Source organism: Pholcus phalangioides, unplaced genomic scaffold (genome assembly GCF_987345545.1).
Source record: "Pholcus phalangioides strain wild (caught in Gottingen) unplaced genomic scaffold, Ppha-v1.0 ptg000042l_1, whole genome shotgun sequence".
Lineage (NCBI taxonomy): Eukaryota > Metazoa > Arthropoda > Arachnida > Araneae > Pholcidae > Pholcus > Pholcus phalangioides.
Genome location: NW_028301628.1, coordinates 20678817 through 20699544, shown reverse-complemented (window position 1 = coordinate 20699544; position 20728 = coordinate 20678817). Strand labels below are relative to the sequence as shown.

At 38.7% G+C, this 20728-nt stretch overlaps 1 protein-coding gene across 1 annotated transcript in view; it reads right to left on the bottom strand.

Annotated features, from left to right (window-relative positions):
- LOC149064632 (ankyrin repeat and fibronectin type-III domain-containing protein 1-like) overlaps positions 1-20728 on the bottom strand; it is a 213917-nt gene that overhangs the window by 25155 nt on the left and 168034 nt on the right. The window contains exons 13-18 of the mRNA XM_089254691.1: positions 18146-18259; positions 15703-15817; positions 10379-10511; positions 9686-9799; positions 8399-8629; positions 142-308 (exon numbers count right to left, since the gene is read on the bottom strand). Coding sequence (XP_089110817.1) covers positions 142-308; positions 8399-8629; positions 9686-9799; positions 10379-10511; positions 15703-15817; positions 18146-18259 — 874 coding nt within the window. The remainder of the gene's footprint in view (positions 1-141; positions 309-8398; positions 8630-9685; positions 9800-10378; positions 10512-15702; positions 15818-18145; positions 18260-20728) is intronic.

Genomic DNA, 20728 nt, shown 5'->3' with positions numbered 1-20728 from the left:
CACCCATTCCGGAGTGCATCGGTTCGTTATAAGTCCCGCAGAGGAATGTGTTTGAGGTGCATGTACGGTTATAGTTATTATTGTGATCTTCTTAACTGATTCGATTGGTCGCAAATTTCGAAGCAAAAGAAACCTTCTCACCAGGAGACGTGAGGATTTTCTCTGATCCTGTAGTACGGTAGAACATTCGGAGCCTTCTTCGGAACCAGTACGCGGATCAAATCGACGGACGAGCTGATTTTGACGTAAGCCAAGTACAGCCCACGTGGAAGAGCTAAGCGGCTCACTTGATTGTAGGTCATCATACTCTGTATTGAAATAGAAAGAAATCGTTCATTTTTAAAAACACTCAAAGCATTGCATGAATGCAGTAATGAGCTGACATTAGAAATGAAAAATAGAGTAAATAACGCCGCATATTGTCGGTTAATCACAGCGAAACCGCTACGACGATACTCGAAATAACGATAAATCCCTCCACAACACATGCTCAACCCATGGTTCGCGGGTCAAATGTGGCCCGCGACACTTAAACCGAATTTCGTGAAAATGAACTAAGCGGCACATTTCCAAATCACATAAGTGACAGGCGGTGTAGTTCCTCAACACTTAATCGGCTTGTGGTACATTCCATGATAACTTGAGTGTCCCGCGGCTCAGTTCCAGGTCACTTAAGTGTACCCGGCATTTTCCCAGATCACTTTAGAAACTCGAAGAATGTTTACAGATCTCCGCGGCAAAGGTCAAGGGCACTTAAGCGGCCCGCGGCACAGTTCCATTTAAGTGACCAGCGGCATATTTACAGATCGAATGACTGATCCGCGGTACTGTCCCACATCACCAAATATCTGGGTTGGGACACGTTCTCAAATAAATGAAGTGGCCCACACACTCCCTGAAGGTTGAACACCCTTGCTCTACAACAGTGTTTCCCAAAGTGGGCAATATCACCAACGGTGGCGATGCAAAGGTCGAGGGGAGGGGAAGGGATGGAAGATATGGATTTCACATAGGATCTTATGGGCTCACTTGAGCTGGGAGCCATAACAGAAAAAAAAATTGTGATGAAGGGGCCAACGGGGTACAAAAATTTTTTTAAACTATGCTCTACGACGATAGTTTTCCGATTCTGCTATACCAGTGATTCCCAACGTGGGTGTTAACGCCCCCTAAGGGGCGATGGAATGTCCTAGGGGGCAGTAGAAGCTACGGGTATAACACACACACATAGGATCCTATGGGTTAGATTGCGTTGTGGGGGCGATGGGAGAAAAAAAAATTCTGAAGAAGGGGGCGATGGAACAAAACGTTTGGGAAACTATGGTGTAGCACATAGTTTTTCCCCACTTCACCGTGAATAATTAAATCAGTGTCGACAGAAAGTGGTAGAAATACTGTAAAAGGATTTACTGCAAGTTGCATTAGTTAAGATGGATCGAGAGCCTAGAAGATGCCGAATTTTATTCTTTTCTCATACAGTGCATATAAGAGGGGGAAACAAAAACTTGGAAATATCTCTCCATCGTGAGAATATTCCGCAACATATCTTTCCCTCTTGACATTTATTTTCCCCTATGGTGTAAGGAGCTACGTTTCCCTTTGGCACGAATGTTTTTTAGCGCAACATGAACTCGTGTTTCTGTAGGTCGTCGTACAAATATTATCTTGCATATTTCAAACGTGAATATTCACCGTCATCGGGGGAATATTCAGACAGTAAAAACTTATTCTCAGCTCACTGTATGCAACCGTGTCACTAAAATCCCAGTATTCATTCACATCGTGTTCGGAGTTTCTGGTGTAGAGAAATGGAACGTTTTCTTCTCTCGGATCCCCTTCATTTGCTCTTGATATGAATTAAGTGTTTACTAACTGGAATATATGAACTTGGTAACGAGGCAACGTGCTTCGACCCTTTACATCCGACATTGTGAAAAGTAGGATAAGAAGAAAATTATAATAAATTAAAATAAAAGTATAAATGCAATGATAATAATAAATAGTTATCGTTGTAAAGTATTTAGTAGATCATTTTAGATCTACTTCTATTTAAAGACGAAAAGCTATGCTTTTTGAAACAATTAGTTTAAAACAAATTATCTAACTTGGTACTTTAAAGTCCGTCAGGATAATAAAGTGTTAATTCGTAATTTGGTGGTTCCAGGGGCTCTAAATCATTGAGTCGTGACCCAAACTTGGGTATCAGGGGCTTCCTGGATGGGTCGTCCAAATCCAGGAATTCTTAAGCTACGACCCAAACTTGATTTACAGGGCTACCAAAAAATAGCTCGTACAAATCCACTTACTGACACGGGCCACGACAAAAAACTCTGATTCACAGGGGCTTCCGAAAAGGGTCGTACAGATTCACTTACAGACAGGGATTCTTGAGCTAATACTGATCACGACCCAAACCTGAATCGCTGGGGCTTCCTATATAGATGGGCCGTACGAATCCAGTTAGTCCCATTTTCGTGAATTCACTTATTGCGTCTCCTGTTTAACTAATTTCTAAAAATCAAACAATTCCATGGGTCAAGAAGCTGGTCTTGTAGTGGATTTTGGGTCGCAACTTAAAAAAGGTTAAGAACTATTCTACCGCAGTTTAAAGTTGAAGCTCTTTTTTAGCTAGAGAAACTAGACCGAAATGCATAAGCGATTTCAGTCCATTACCCAGACAGCTTTGCGGGCTAGAAACTGGCATGTATAGGATAATCATACGACTCGTATTTTCAATGAAGCTCACTTCAATTTTTATTCTTTACTGAAATCGAGGTTCAGGATTATAACACAAATTGACGTAACATGACAATAGCATAATGCAATTGGGACATAACATGATGTATTAACATAATATAAATTATGTTGCATAATATAAGGGTAATTATTCAAACCCTTTCAGACCCTCGTGCCACAAAAGTGGGAGTAGTTTTTCCTCACTATAGAATTTTTTCTTTTGACCTTAGGGAGTTCAGCCCTGTCTTTTAAAAGATTGTGTTAATTTTTGGGTTAGAAATATGGTGATTATAAACTTTGTGGGGGGGGGGAGGCGCTTTCATCAGAGGGCAGCACTTGAAGTGGAACTTCCAGGGGGTTTTTTTAAGATGGCTTCCAAAAGAAAGTGTCTCCAGAGGAAAAGTGTGATTTATTACATAAAATGTAACAGTAAAATTCTGGAAAAAATTGCATGTGAAGATGAATATACCCTACATCATCTTGGCTGAAAAAAATTGAATGAAGCGAATTATTTCTTCACAAAAAAAATTTAAAAAATTGGAAATTTAAAAAAAAGTTTGAGAAAGTGAAGATTTCCTGCATGTATGTTATAATGCATTTTTTGAGTATCAAAACTATAGAAATTTCCAACGCCTTCCGAAAAAAATACGAATGCTCTGGTCTAAAAGGGTTATAGTCATATAAAGATTCATCTAAATTCCTTTTTGTTAAACTAAAGGTTTATTTCGGGAATTACATTTTAATCCATTGTGATTTGCAACAGCTTGTTTTCCTCCATTCACGCCTTCTCAGCGGTTATAGTGATGAATGGCTACGTAGGTTACTTTCAGCAAGTTTTTGGCGATAATTGGCGCAATGTGTATTTTCCGTGGATATCCGAATTACCCCTGTTTTTGTCGAAGAAATATAATCAGCCTAGGTATTCAGGGTGTGTTTCAAATTAGTAAATAGCGTAGAAAATTATAAAAATTGAAGGAATTTGTGCATTTGAATGCAGTTTGTGAAAAAGCTGTTTCCATGAAAATGAGAATTTTTTGGTACGGGGTAAAAAAGTTCACATTTTTGTCAATGGAGGGGTGTGGGGATGCACGAAATCAAATCACTGGAAATATGCAAATCAGAGTCCTATAAAACGCAATGCGTACGATAAACACCTCATTTCTCAATTTTCCTGTTACTGGCGCTTACATGAGATTTTCATTGTGATGTTGACGTTGGTGGATAAAACACAATAAGTGAAATTACCTCCTCCACGAATCACCGGCTGAAGCTTTACAAACGTGTCGGACACAGAAGAGATTGAAGATAGGTTCGGGTCGGATCAGTTCTGATTTGCTTTCGTACAGCGCCCTCTATCGACACAATTTTGAACAAAATTATTTTCCTATACCAAATAAAATCCTCTTTGTTAGAATCAATTTCTTGCAAACCGGCATTCAAATATACTAATTCCTTCGATTTTTAAGAATTTGTATTCTATTATGACGGGGCACTGGCATAGTTGCGAAGAGTTTGAATGCCTTGCAGTAGGGATACAGTACATGACACAATTCACATTATCCCAGTTGCATCAGTAGATAGACAGATAGATGACGTCCTAGCATTAATGTTTCTCTCCAGACACGATTATACAAAAAAAAAGTAGCGCAACTCGCTATGGAGTTGCTATTCTTCGTTTCGGGGAGAAATTGGCTTTTCCATTTATACAAGATGCTTACTTACATAAAATATAACCTTACATTGCCGCAAAACAAATAAATAAACGAAACGACGTCCGCTCCAACTTCTTGCCTCCGGTTTCATTAAAAAACGGAAAAGTCGGAAGAACGAGACAAGAGTTTGCATGGGATATAATAATGAGAAAACACAAATAACTAAAGCGGACGTCATACCAGGAAACGAATAGAATAAGGAAAGAAATCTACAAAGAGACTAGTTTTCATTTTTCCAGAGAGTATTCATCTATCGCTTGGAAGAGTCTCTCATGTTTTTACTCCCGTTGGTTTTTTTTTTATCGTTTCTTCCGGAGGTACGAAATTAATGTCCAAAAAGGACAATAAATAAATAGCGGGGAAATGAATAAATTACCGAAGTAAAGACCCCGCATCGGTTAATTCAGACGCATACGAGAAAAAGGCTACAGCATTTGTACATAATACAGTAAAAACCTCTCTTAACAGACGGTCACCCCTATTTTACGACCAAATAATAATTTCCCGTTGTATAATAAAAGTATGCATTTCAAATCCTTGATTAACGGTAGCCTCTCTTTTATGAGAAGTCAACAATGTTTCAATAAAAGGCTTTGATAGTCATATTCCGCATCCTTACACAAATATGTATTTGTTTGGTTTCGTTTTCATATGGTGGTTGGATGACCTCTTTCGTAAATTTAATCTCGTAATGTCATGTCAACCTCTGTCATCCTGAATGAAGGAAGCAAGGCTTTTCTTTCTCTGTTACTAGCATGAGTTTATGGCGTATGTCTTCAAGCATTCTGAAATGCAACGTTGCTAAAATGCAACAACTCGCGCCAACTCACGTCAACATTCAACGCTGCTGCTGTGATCCCATGTTTAAAGTTAAACTTACAGTTACAAAAAAGGGGTGAAATTACACCTTCTCATTGTAAAAGGTCATTGGGCACGACGTCATGAGAATTCATGACCTCGTACACATTGCTTGTAGAATTTCCCACGGATTGGGACATGTCGAAAAGTGTTGTGCGAGTGTATGCATATAAATGGCCCTAACGTATTTATGTTGTCAGATGTCCACCTTTGAAGTGAAGATAGTATATGCTTAAGTATTCATGTTATGTAACTATTATGCTGTATGTCTACATGCTGACATACAAAGTCATTGAGAAATTTTCATAAATTTAAATTATATAGTATTATGTTTGAATATATGTAATGTGCGCGCCCTGTATCATAACAGTTTTTTTGACGAGTTTGATGCATACTTGGATACCAGTTACTTCGCTCTCGTCGAAGAAGAGATATCTTATCTTGTATAATATGAGGAAACATTCGCTGTCGTTTTGTCAGAGCGAAGAAAGTTTTGAATTTTCGTTGCTCGTTCGTTCATTACGGAAGTGAAAGTTCTCCGTGCCGCTTCATACCTATTCCACAACTCACCGCTCCAAACTTCGACGAGTGAATGACGTGCACTTTCCACTTTTCTCCAGAAAAAAAAGCCGCTAATCGGATTTGTATCGGGAGGAAAAAGGGTGGAAAAGTAAAACTTTCAACGCTTCCACATATCTTACGTTTTCTTCGGAATCATTCTTTCTCGGCTCAAAAATACTTTTGCTTTGTATTTTCGAAAGATAGAACGGGCAACGCACATTTGCCGCATCGGTGTCTGTCTCATTTCACCGAACGAATCGAGTGCCTACCGAAACGCATTCGTTCTTCCATCGGCGAACAAAATCCTCCTCTTTCAGTTCCTTTAGAGAGAGCGAGAGAAGCTATAGGGAGAGTAGCAAGTAGTAATACTCTCTATTCTCTTCCGAAGTATACTTTCTTCCGTGATGTGGGAGATTGAAAGAAAAAGTGGAAAAATGAAAAAGATCCCGTGAGTTTTTAGTGCGAAAATCCTTCCGAAATATCTTATATAAAATAGCAGCGAATTCTTTGAAAAACTGAACAAGGTTCTTCACCATGTACTGTAATAGACTACGTAATATATGGCATCGAGTTGACGCCACCGTATTAGGAAATTCTTCGATCGTATATTAAACTGTTCTCAGCTTCTTCATCTTATATGCGGCCCTCTCGACTATCCGTATCAAGTAATAGAACAAAATGATGTCGAAAAATAAAAGACACTCGCGTTTTTTTTAAGGAAAACCTGTCTCCTGTGATGTATGGAGGGGGCGGGGGGGGAACGAGTGACTTGCATTCTTGCTTTACATTCGGTAGAGCACGGGCTTTATATGATACAGGGTGATTCCAAATTCATGATGCAAACTTTAAGAGGTGATATAACACTCCTAAACAAGCATTTTCGGTAACAGATTTTGAGGTCGAATCGCAATAGCAAAGGCGGTAGAGGGCATTTTTAGAGTATAACAGCACTCCACCAGAAGCAAATATCATATTTTTCCGACGGATTTGCTTCGATATGTGCCGTCAACCATTCAAGTGTGCAAGGTATTGAAATGCAAATGGTAACGCAATTTCTACCATAAGTCATTGCACCGCTGGATCATTTTTTAGCGCAGCGTAACCTTGATGATCCCTGCACCCAATAACATACAAACTCCAACCCAATCCGACATATGTACCCTCGAATGGTTGACAGAAAATATTGCACCAAATCCGTCGGAAAAATATGATATTTACTTTTTGGTGAAGTGCTGCTGTGCTGCCCTCTCCAAAAACACCCTCTACCGCCTTTGCTACTGCGATTCGACCGCACATCCTCTGACCGAAAATGCTTGTTTAGGTGTCTTATATCCTCTTAAAGTTTGTCTCATGAATTTAGAATCACTCTGCATAGTATAACATAAATTATATAGTATAACATTCGGGAAATATGGAATACTATACTTTTATTTTTTCGATCATTCCAATTTCAAACATGGTAGAGAAACCTGGAACCTGTATTTCTATAAAATTTGATTTCTTGTCTTTGCATTGACAAATGCATCATATTTTTAAAAACGAATATTATAATTAAGAAAAAGGGCATTTTAAAAACCCAACTCAGAAAATACTTATGGTATTCCATATCACACGACACGTTATTCGTGAAAAAATAGCGCTCCATCTAACCAGAGAGAGAATCGCTAACTAAAAATGAACATATCACAATAAAATACAACACTTGCGATGCTGTACATTGGGCTTAGTTTCAAATTACTGGGCACATTTCCAATGATTAAAATTTTTTTTTAAACTTACCTAAGCGAATTTCTGGAAGTGGAAAAACAAATATTCTCCTACAGCAGCCGTGATAATGGTGACAACCATCATCATGGGATATTTTTAAGTTGTTTATCACTGTTCCACTTGGAGGCAGGGGCGGATTTATGGGGAGGGGTGATCGGGGTGATCTCCTTCTCGCCCCCCCCCCCCCAAAGAGAAATACGATAATTGACGAAACTTCTGTATGATAATATTGCACCAACAAATTAATCAACAAATTCAACAAAACTTCGACTAAAAACAGGTAAAACAGGGACATTAAAAAAAAAAAAGTCGGGATGGAGGAAAAAAAACCCAGAAAAACTGGACTATCACGGAAAATACGGGACATAAACTCATCCATGCTGAGACTAAGTTTTCAGTGATTTGTAAAATTAGCCCTATCAACAACGAGCTCTAGATCCGCCCCTGCTTGGAGGCCACACCTGAAAGCAGAGAAAACCTTGTATTCCATGTTTCCCGAATGTACTACATTATAACCTATAGCTTTTATTGAGCAATTTATGCAGAAAGCTTTTAGATGATATGCGCTTGAGGCAATCCTCTCGAGAGACTTGATAGACATTCAAAACTGTCTATCCCTTCAATCAACTGACCGATTACGTTGACGGAAAGCTCGTTTTATTACCCTCGGACGCGATTAATGGTATATGTATACCTGCATGCATACATGTGCTTGGATGCGTGTACATAAAAGGGGGGGGGGGAAGGGCTTGCGTAAACCTTACCTGCGTGGAGGACAGAAGCGTGCTGTTCACGGTGAGTACATCCTGCGCTGATGAGATGCTGTTGATGCTGAGCTTTCTATGCAGTTTCGTTAGGGGCATCCATCTCACCGATAAATTAGTCAGGCTCTTGGTGTCAGGAACGTACTTCACGGTACACAGCACCGTCGTGTCGTCTACATCCTTCAGAGGCTTGTAGTAGAACTGGCCCAGATCCTGTATACCAAGTGCAGCCTGCAATAAATATTACTTGACTTATTCATATACATATCATTTTGACTTTCTTTCTCGACGAAAAGAGCGACCTCAACAAAAGAACTTTTTTTTTTCATATTTAACTGTTTTATCTTTGGGGGGGCGGGGTCATTCAAGTATTACGTCACCACCAAACCAGAACATGGCTCCCACGTATTACGTCAGGATCAATGGTGGGGGGGGTTCCGATTTACTGAATTTTGATGACAAGGCGGGAGGGGTGTGTGGAAGATGCTTACGTCATCAACCATCCCCTTCATAACAATATGAAATATTCTTAATGACATCCATCTTTATTAGCAATGCAAAAAACAGAGAAAAACCTTTCTCTACTTTTGCGGGCACCTGAACTAGCATTCTCCCTTATTAATGAGTCTCCAAAACACCTCCTTCTCTAGTAGACCTCTCAGACCTCAACACCTCAACAGATGCTCCCCCTCTTTCGTGTCCTGTCTCACTTATGGAGGGAGGGGGTAGCAAAACGGTTTTGTGTCCACTCAGTGCGTCACATGTGTTATCCTATTTGCTGGACTCCCGTACATAAGCGGATACATGTTCTTCGAACGGGAAGGGGGTGTGGTTCACCGAGGGTGTGCAGGGTGATCGAGGGGGGAATTGTTTACTTTCTCCTTGCCGCCCTATGCACATCCTCGAAAGGCAATCCCAATCAGAGGCGTACTCAGGATCGATGGGGCACGAAAGGGTAAGTGGGATGGGTCGAAATGAATTTCTTAAAGAGAAAATTTTGAGTTTTTAGCCTTCAAATAGCATTGAAAATTACAGAAATTCATTAGACTAACACATAAAGGTATTTTCTTCTGATATTTTATTTTTTTAAATAATTTTTTGCATCAAAAATACATTTTTTATCATCTGGAGCGCATAGGGGTTCCTGTGCCCCCCCTCCCCAACTGCGTACGTCACTGATATTAATACGAGTTAGGAGTTAGGAAGTGGGGGAAGCCAGAGATTCGCTGACTTTTGCTTCTTGTGGAAAAATCAGATAAATATTCGAAGTATGAGATCAGAAATTACCTGCATCATTTCCGCAGCTTGGAGAAGTTTGCTGCGAAAATGAACCGAGGAAGAGCTGTGGCTTTTTTCCATTTCAGCTCGTAGAGCTTTAGCGTCCTCCCACGTGCAAGCCACCTGTAATGTTAAAACTTTTTCTGCACATTGTTCCAAGATAAAAATGAGCAAAATGAAGCATCTGAATAATTAAAGAGCCTTCGAAAAAAGCTCCCATATAAAATAAATAGAATCCTTTTTTTTTAGGTTCGTAATAACTTTTGTAGCAAGGTTAAAACTTCCGTGTTTCTGTAGAGATCTTTTACGTGGGAGATTCTTCCAATACAGTCTTTCATTAGTTGACATAAGTTACCAAGCGTACGCTTGTGTATGTTTGCATTTCATAATGAGTGTTCGTCAGATGATGTCGAAAAACTGTTTGGCTGCGCAAAATATTTTCGGTAACTCACAGAAATGATTGAAGTGAAAGTATTGCACAGGAAATTTTCTGTGAAGCTCAGCTCTTCTTTTTTCCCATGTATCGTGCATGGACATCCGTGAAAATCAAACGATGAGAAAAATAGAAAGTACTTCTGTGTTAGGGGTGTGTGTGTGTAAATGTAAAGTGGAGACAGAAAAATCCGATCAACACTCCAGTACGTTCTAGTATTGATTAATTTTAGCAGCCATTATTTAACGAGATAAGATAGTGAACCTTACCTTCATGAGCCAATGGAAGTCGTTGTGTATGTTACTCGGGCAGTTCTCTTCGATCTCCATTATTGGAAGAGTATCGTCGGCAGTAACTAGAACCCGGCGATCGCTGTACAATAGGGTTGCCAAATATATCCCTCTGTAGACAAGAAAAAGAAAAAGGAGGACACTATCAGCTTTTCATATCGGTTTGCAAATTAACGAAATCGTCTTTCGTCCCCCGTGTCTGTTCGAGACATTTTTCCATTTCACTATGCACCAATTTTAAGCTTTTAATTACGCGTACACACGTGTTCTGAAATTTTATCCCAAAACAGGTTGGATGTCTTCACAAACGTCAATGAACTCCCAAAATGGTACATCATCATAATTTGAGCAAAGGTTTTAAGAAAAATATACCGGAATCCGGGGCTACTTTTCGCCCACAGGGGTGACTTTGTATTCCGAGTGGCTATTCTACTGAATATTTCCAAACAGTTTTGATTCTGCCCGACAGGAGACGTTATCGGGGAACTCATGCATTTGAGTTACTGATGCATCTGACATTTTGGATATTGTTTGCTTTACGTTTGCTTAACATTATTTGTGGTGCTTAATTTCAGCTGGAGTTGAAAGCAGCCAGTTACTCAAACACATGAGTTGACCGATGTCTTCTGGCAGGGAGAATCGATACTGTTTGGAAATATTCATTAGAATAGCCGCTAGGTAACCTTGAATCCTATTTTCAGCACTGGCACAAAGCCACCCCGAATTACGGTACTATACAACACTTACTTTTCAGCAGGAATAGCGAATTATAAGAAATGTAATTTTTTGTTGCAGGATACCCCTAAATGGCATGATTCGAAGTATGTAAGTCTTGTCGATAGAACTCAAGGCAGAACTGCAGACAAGCCAAACTGAACTTGGGAACCCAACCGAATGTTGCCAAAAAAAACTTATTTCACTGAATAGGAAACACATTCGACAGGTTCTACAAATCATCACTGGTTATGCTGACCTAGCGAAACATCTACACAACTGCGGGTATACGGATTCGTCTATCTGTCCTGTGTACGGAGGAGAAGACGAAACTCCACTTCACTATGTACGAAGATGCCCTGCATTGTCTATCCCGAGAAGGAACTACTTCGGTGATCACATCGGGTAATGATGCTAAGTGAAGTAGTAAATGAAGTGGTAAATTTTCTTAATTATACTTAACACCTAAAGTCGTGATGAGTATCAATTCTCTGCTCTGATTCAAACGCTCACGTGTTATTTTTCAATAACTTCATGTTGAGTTTCCGGCCATATACCCAGGAGATCTTTCTCTTCTGCTCAATTTAAAAGAGTATCGCAGATATAGGAGTAGCCTCCTCATTCACTTTTATATGACCGATACCGTTTGCAGGTATCTTCAATGTGTCGGACTTACAAATTCTAGTATTCAACAGAATGTCAAGAGTTACTATACCTTTTGTTCCCAACGCTGCAGCAAATCTCTGGCAAATCCCCACTGAAGAATAACTCTTCACATCTACATGCCCCATAATTCGTTTTATACTACTTGGTGGCAGAGCAACGAGCAAAATTGCTTAAGCTCTTCTCTTTGGGACACCAACGATTGATGATGATGTCAGTCTTACGAGATCATTTAAAACCATTTTAAGATTTTTTTTTTTTTTTTGGTTTAATATTTTACCCTGTTTTTGTCGCATTTCATGATTTGGTGGTGTGGTAATATTACGTACCCTGCATGCACACAGAAATATCATGCATCTCCTTTATACGTGTCAGATTTCACTGCTGTGCATCTTTGCTTACGGTTTCCAATCTTTCAAAGTATTTTTCATTCGAAAATCATATGAAATATGTTTCATGGATATCCTGAAGGCATCGAAAGAAAAAAATTAAACTGAAAGAAAAAAAAGGGTTTTTTTTTATAAATATCAGTTTTTGAAAAAGCCTAAGTCTCTTGGGTTGGAGATTTTCTAAAATCATGGGATTTAAAATTTCAGCTTCTTCTCTACTTCGGAAATGCACGAAAAATGTATAAAATGAATCGCCTCCCCCCCAGACAATCATTTCTATTACCCCCTTTTTCCCCATCGTCTGAGTAAATGATCTCCGCGCTCTCACTTCTCCCCAAAAACACTTTCTTTAATGAAATTTTGATCTTCTGAACTCCATCCAACACCAAAACAACGCCTTAATTTCCTTCGAACTTCAACGATTTCACATTAGAAAAAAAAAAAAAAAACCAACTCAAATCAATCGCTTTAAATGATAGTTTTTCTCCGTCTTTGAAATAAAAGCGTATTAGGTTTCGATCAAGTTCTAATTAACTGACGTATTCACGCGAGATTTTCCACTGATACGTATCCCATCTGTTTTCTTTTTATGATGCCGGTCTAAATTGCGTTCGTTTGTTTTTCCCATTCCAATGTTTATTGTTTGAGAATTAACGGGACCAAAGAAAACTTTCGACTTCCATTGTTTATATTTGGTGAAGGAGGTCGAAGTATAGAATAAGTCTCCGTCTCTCTTACCAAATGAAACGTTAGCAAAAGAAAGTCTCCAATTAAATGCGTCCAGTGACACTTTCGTAAAGTGAAAAAATAAATACACTAAATAAACTAGGGGGAAAAAACAAAAAGCCTTTCGTTGTTTCAAGAAACGCATTATGTGAATACAAAAACAGAACGGAATTCCAAAAGAAGAAACAAACACGTTATTTCCAATTCGAATTGAATCTCGTTTACTTCTTTTCTTTGTTTCAAATAGTGTTGGGGTGAAAAAAAATAAGTGTTGTAGCAAATTCCCACCCCCTTCTCCTTGTTTTTCCGTCGGAGCTGCAGCGGAATTTCTTGACAGCGAATTCAATCCACTTTATTTTTTTTGGAATTTTCTCCGTCACAAATAGAAGAATAACGAAATAAAAACGTTCTCGGAATCGCGCATCGAAAATGCTAAAACATTCAACGTGATATTGATTGTATTCATTTTTGAAAATTTTATAAATGGTGTTTCCTTTTTATTTTCTCCTCCTCCTCACCCCTCAATACGATATTAATATATTTATGAAAATTCGCACTTATAGGTCGAAGAACAAATTCTTTCGTTCAGAATATTTCTATTCAACGGGGGATTTGAAATCGAAAAGAAATACATGCAAAATGTATGTTCTCTGAAACCCCCAGAATGACATTCAATTCTGTTTTTATGCAAATAAATGCCAATTACCTTTCATTTTACTTTTTTCAGTGGGAGAAGAAGTATTTTTTTTTTACCCCTGTTTATTCTTCGTTTTGTCAGTTCGGCAGCGATTGAAATAACGATAACTGTCATTGAAATGCATTTAATGGCCTTTTGATATTCAGATATGGGGGGTTCAAAACATCGCATAATGTGTTTTGCTGGGGGCGGGGGAAATAGATAACATCAAAAACGCAATAGTCGACGCTCAATTTTACGTTAAGAAACGGTTTTACGAACTAGTTTTCGTGTCCCTAAGGCCGGTATTGCACCATAAAACTTTGATAAAATTTCATTCATAAAACTCGAAAAATGCGACCAATAAGCGCATCTCTTACATTCGACCAAATGTAACCAAATTGGTTGTTTTTTTTCAAGTTTTGTAAAATAACTTTTATCAAACTTTTATAGTCTTTTATAGGCCTAAAAATATGCCGTTCCTTCGAATGTTTTTTTTCTACTTGCAGACTTTCGATTTTATGAACTAATTAACTATTCAAGTCCGAGAAAACGATCGTCGATTGTATTTCCACAGAAGAAAACACAACGCTATGCGTCATTTAGAGCAGTGTTTCCTCATTCATTTTTTAACCCGTGGCCGGTTTGTCTTAGTGACGGACTCGCCATGCGAGCAACCGGATTTGAATCCCAATGACAGACTTAAATGCGAGCCGATCTTCCCGTTGAAAAGTTTCACCACAGAGAGCAAGAAACCGTACAACTGTACAAATATTCAAACATTACACTTCACTCATAGTTTGAAAAATAGATGGCAGCAATAAGCTAACGTACAATACCCATTCGAACTGTTGGGTATAAGTTCACATTTCCGGCGTAACCCATTAGGTGGTAAATTACCCATGGTGATAGACCGACAGACCAGACACGACCCACGCTCTGTTCCTCCCGGGATATAAGCCTTTTACCCGTGTGGGTTAAATCATGGTGATAGACCGGAGTTACGTGTTCGGTTTGAAAAAAAAAACCATGCCCCCTCCCCGTTCTGACCATAGTTTGTTCTCGTGTCGCCATCCCCTCCCGTCTTATCTAGCACCCCTCCTCTGGTTGCGAGACCTTCCTTAATTACTCTCAGCTAATTTTTTCATTGAATTTGTACTGAACAAAATGTTGATAAATAAGGGATAGATCTAGCTGTAGATAGAGCCCTGTGATCTTCCTTCTTATGGGGATTCTATGTAGTACCAGCTTAACGTCATAGGCCCCGGGCAATTCATGTTTCGGGGACTCCATACTTTTGCAGAAGTAAGACTTCAAAAATCAAACTATTGTATCTCATAATGTCCCCCCCAAGGGCGTAGCCAGGGGGGGGGACTTGGGGGTCTGGTCCCCCCCCCCCCGAAATGTGAGAAAATGACCGAAAAAAGGGAAAAAGATGGCCAAATCCATTGTTCTGTCACTTTGGTCCCCCCCCGAAATGAAAGTGGTCCTCCCCCGAACGAAATTTCTGGCTACGCCCCTGGTCCCCCCCCCACATGAATGTGGAGAGGGAGGGCCCAGGCTATATATTCAGATGGCATTGGTTTCTTGAGTGGTTCTGCTTGGTTCTGCGAGCAATCACACTTTTTTCCCCGCCATATTTCACTTAAAAGCTTTATTTCTTCACCCACCTTACTTTTTCCCGTATCCCTCTGTGACCTTTCCTTAAACATCTACTGTGGCTCCTCTTTCACTTGATTTTCACCCATGACTCCCTCATGATATCCCAGGACCACAATAGGAGTGATCATATAGCTACAGGTTGAGAACCACTGACCTGGAGTGATAGTAGGCACTGGAAAAAATACGCCTTTACATAGGCAATCGGGATCTTCAGAAACAAAAATGCTCCTTGCCTACTAAATGGACCTCTCGGCAACATTCGACATCTTATCACTTTCAGGTAATATTTTCGGCCTCGTTTTTTTTCTTTCCCATATGAATATAATCTCTATCGCTGTGGATTCTCTCTCGATATTTTCTTTCTATTTCAAACCTTCGAATCAGGATTTTCAAGCACTCCCTCTCTGTGAAAAAGCATCTCAAATGAAAAAGTAACACGATATCGGCATTATATAACAGACTATCATTTTCACCTTTTCATGACCTTATGGAACTTCGGCGTCGATGTGAACAAATTCTTGATGCTCTTTCGCACGTGCTGTCGTCGCTGCTGTTGCGGTGTTTCAAGGGTGTGGCTAAATATCAAATCTGAAATATTCAAATATGTGTTCCGAAGTTATTAGAAGCACATGAAGGAAAAAAAAAAGAAGTTTAATTCTTAAAGTCGAAAGCTAAATCAGTCATTAAGATGAACCGATGTAATGTTCTCATTTCGGAAACGTTAAATTGTAAGGTTTCGTTCATTTTAGAAACATTTCATTTCATTGACCTCAAAATATATTCTGTGATATTCGGGAATAAGTTATTGTAATCTATTTTCTTCGAAAACGTTCTGAAGAGAGCTTATGCTACTGTATTATTCAAATATTGTAGGAATACGCGTCACCAGCAGCGGACGCTGATTCGATTCGGATACTCGCACAATGTCGGTCATTATATTTCAAATTTACATCGCTTGTAATTTTCGATATTATTGATCTACCGAAATGAACGAGGTATTTATGTAAAGAGGAGGCATGAAAGTCTCCTACGTACTAAGGAAGTACCTACGTTACATAGAAAAACGATTAAATCCCAAAAAAGTCGTTAAAGAGTGTTGGCCACTGAAATCTGTACTGATTTATTTATAACTGTGACATACTTTCCAGATTCGATTGCTGTGCGTTATATACATTAAAAGGGCCGTCGTAATAAAATTCCGGAAACTGTGAGCCAAAGCATTTTCGAGGCCTATGATTTCATATAGGCTGCCTATTTCGAGAGTCAAAATTCAGCATCCGAAAAGAAACATGATTACAGAAATGCCGAAAAACACGTTAATAAAAGAAATAATTTTAGAATTATTCAAAAAATATTTTCATAATTGATGAAAATTTACAATTAATGAAAAAATAATTACATAATCGCTGAAAGAAATAATTACAGAACTATTGATAGAAATAGTTTCGTAAGTAATGAAAATTAAAAATTAATAAAAATATAATTTCAGAATTATCGGAACAAATTTCAGAATCAATAAAAAAAAATAATTAATGAAAAAAATAAAAGTTAGTTCAAAATAAATGAAAATTCAAATATAAATTAATGAAATAATTTCAGAGTGAACAAATGTAAGTTAAATAATTTGGGTAACTATGTTAGATAACGAGGAATACAACTTCAAGACTTGGTGTCCCGCGGGCTTCGTGGGAAGTTTTACTTTGACCCGCAATATACTTGAAAGGTTGAAGACCTCTGATATAAGTTGAAAAAATACCCCTTATATCTCAAGTTGATCTCTTTTTGTTTGAAACTGGATATTGGTAATTCATGCATAGCTGCAAGAGTACAAAACGTACAAACTAATTTGATGCATCGTTTCAAAAAAGGAACGTTCTCCCGTTCATGCATGTTTGTTGTAAAATTCCACCGTTGAGCAAATGAACTTGGTTTGCGTATTCTCAGAAGCCAAACATTTCCCATGTTCAACATTTCCCCTGAATCGTATTGTTGGACGTTTATTTCGTGGCTTGCGATGAAGGTTTCACCTTAACGTTTGGCAATTTAACATATCCTCTCCTTACCGAAGCTAAACTGAGCCAGTTTGGTTACTTGGCCAGCCAAGAAAAATCCCTAGTTTTGGACACTGGTAAGGCAAATTAGATCGAATTCGGCTCTATAGAGCGAAATCGCAACCAAAATTTGCTATTCATTGAGTGTGATGTATTCATGGCAGCTATGAAAAATCTATTTACTATGGGCTTGCACACTATGCAAACAATTTTCTTACTTTTCTCAAACTGATAAATCGAGATTCTCTGAATTCATGGATTTTCTTAACCCATTTGAAAAACCTACATACCCGGTATATGAAAAAAAACCAGAAGGGAAGTAGATCACAGGTCCATAACTTAATCTAATGTGCCACCGTATGTTCCGAAGTTTTGTGAGTTTCATGGTAGCTCAGTCATTTTCAGAATATTTTTTTGGTACGCGAATATAGTGTTGTCTGTAAAAGAAGAGAGGTGATGCCAACATTACCGCGCAAGCTCCTGACTGCTGCAAAAAAAAAAGCTGAGGGGAATAATGATCATACCAACCTCTTAGGCTGGCATTACACAGTAAAATTTTGATAAAAGATCTTTTATCAAACTCGAAAAATGCAACCAATAAGCGCATCGGTTACATTCGAGCAAATGCAATCGGTGATCTTATTGGTTAGATTTTTCAAGTTTTATAAAAGAACTTTTATCAAACTTTTATAGTGTAATACCGGCCTTAGTGATAGACAGAACAAGAAGTCATTCGGAATCTGCTATGCACATTAAGATCTGGTTTGCATATCCCGCGTGTGAATTAAGTGGCTGTGGTGTGACAAGAATGAAAAGAAAACAAAAAAACAATTTCATGTTTAAGAGTGTTTGAATAAAACGTTACCTTTGATTTCACTGGAGCAAGGCGGGCGGGAAAATATGATCTGATGGAAGATGCAGTCCAACTGACAGAGGCGGCCCAAAGAACGAGATCGTTTACCATCTACGTCCATCCAACCTGAAATCAACAAAGAGAATTAAAGCGTTAATCGAATTTGTCTAGGACTGGAATTACACTATAAAAGTTTCAGAAAGTACTTTTATAAAACTTTTATAGTTTAACGCCGATTCAAATAACTGCAGACTGTTCAATGCACATGGAGATTTCTAACCCGAAAGCGGTGGTGGATTTGACTAGCACCAAAGTACATCATCAATTGTATTCCAGCACCTAATTCTAAAATGAAGATGCCGAACCCGAAGCCACCTAACTGCCGCCCAAATAGGGAGAGTATATATTTTCCGACTATCAAACGTTACTAAATCCTTGATCAAGTTGAGGATCCAAAAATTTTCGTTTCAACAACGGGAGGGCTTTTGAATATCGGCTCGAATCGTCTTTAGGTAACGTTTCCAATCATACCTTTTTTGTGAATGTGGTTCTTTACGGTGCTCTTTTCTCTTAGCGTAAATTTTTAGGAGGGCTTTTTGAAGTAAAACTTCTAAAAAGATATAGGAGTGAAACTTTGTGAGGGAAAGAAAACTATCGCAAAAAGTGAAACGATTTTTTTCCCTAGAAATAATTTCGTAGAAAAACTGATTGTATGATGAAGTCCCGAGAGGCAGATGAGTTTAGGTGGTAGATGTCAATAGACATTCCGCGGGGTAAAAAAATTAAGTGGTAAGTGGGGGGGGGGGGGGGTGTTTGGACGGTTTGTGCCGGGCAAAGAGAGTTTATTATCTTTCCTTACACCCCTTCCCTCCCACCACGAATACGCACCCCCTGGCCACACGAGAGTGTATTTTCCACGCGAATGAAATTTTGTGACGTCACAGTGACAGCTCCTAATTTTTTGCACTGTCATAACACTGTACATCCAGAGAGTACTTCACTTTTTTCCTCTTCCTCCTTTTCTCTCATTGTTCACTCCTGTACTAGACTTCAATCCCGATAAAAAGACCCCCCCCCCCATACCAATTTAGAGCCAACCACGATTATCACCGGAAATTGTTAGTGAACATACATCATACATTACATAGTAAATCCCGATTTACTATGGGATAATTACGGAAAAATTTTTAAATTCAATTTTAAATAAGTAAAATCAAATTCAATTGAGGCGAATCTAGTCGTGTGTCAAAACTAGAATTTTCCCTTCTATCGCGCGAGAGATTCTCTCAACAGATTTTTTTTCTTTTTCTATAACTATTACTTTTAAAAAAAGGAAACACGATATCGGCATTACATAACAATATTATATGATGAAAGATTCTGTAGATTTTTTTTTCCAAATGCTTCTGAAAGGTTGACCAGATCGTTAAAAAAAATCGATTAGTTCATATCGGAAATTTTAGAAAAACATTTTTTTGCCCATGGCGAAACACCATCCATACACAGTGTGAATTAGACATGAAACCAGACATCTCGAGTGCAGATCGATCCCAAAAAACATCGAATATGTGGTTTTTGTTATATCCAAAATTGCTTCGTAGCAAGGGTTTTGCCAGTGTTCTCCTGAGGGAATCACAGGAGAGTATATTGATATATATATATATAAAACTAGTTTCGTCCACTGTTCGGGAAACCCAATACCAATAAATAAATAATAAATAAACGTGACGACTCATACAAAATTCAATTCAAGACAGTTCTTCGAGTGTAAATTCAACGATTGCACTTTATTCAGACGTTGTTTTCGAAACTCGTCTTCACCAGGCTCATGAATTTAGACCACACCAAGCAGAAAAAAGAGCTTTTATTTTGTTGATGCATTTATTTTTCGTTGTATAATAAATATGTATTTTTATAATTATATATATGATTATATTTTGATTGTATTTATATGATGTACAGTGGAACCTCGATACTCGATATAACGATAAAACCCTCTATAACGATGATATTTTTAGGAGATTTTTGAAACCACTACAAGAAAATTTTAACCTCGTCACTTGCTTTCGCTCTTCTGAAGGCGTCTTATAACCAGGGCCGCAACTAGATACTTTGTCACCTAGTACTAAACCACACATGCACCTCGTCCATATTTCTCTGCGGAACCTCTAACGAATTGGTATGTGCTTGTACGTGTAGTGAAACCTGCTGTGAAGTTTGTTTCTGTGTAATGCTTGTTATGTGTAGTTGCTGCCATCTGCCACAAATTTTCCAACTATGAGTGAAGTGTAATGATTGAATAATTTATCGTTGTGTAGGCCTACTGCTCTCTGTGGCGAGATACTTTGTCACCTGGAACAAGCCGGAGTTTTGGCGCCCCTTGCATGTAGAGGAAGCGGTTAAAGGGTGAATTCGGCGCCCCTTCTGGTTCAGCGCCGGGGGCACCAGATCCACCTGCTCCTCCCCCCCCCCAGTTGCGGCCTTGCTTATAACATCGACATTTTGCTCTAAAGCAGGCATCTTCAATACGCTGCTCGCGAGCACCATGGTGCTCTCTGAAGTATCCAGATGCTCGTGTCCAATTTCGTGCTCGCA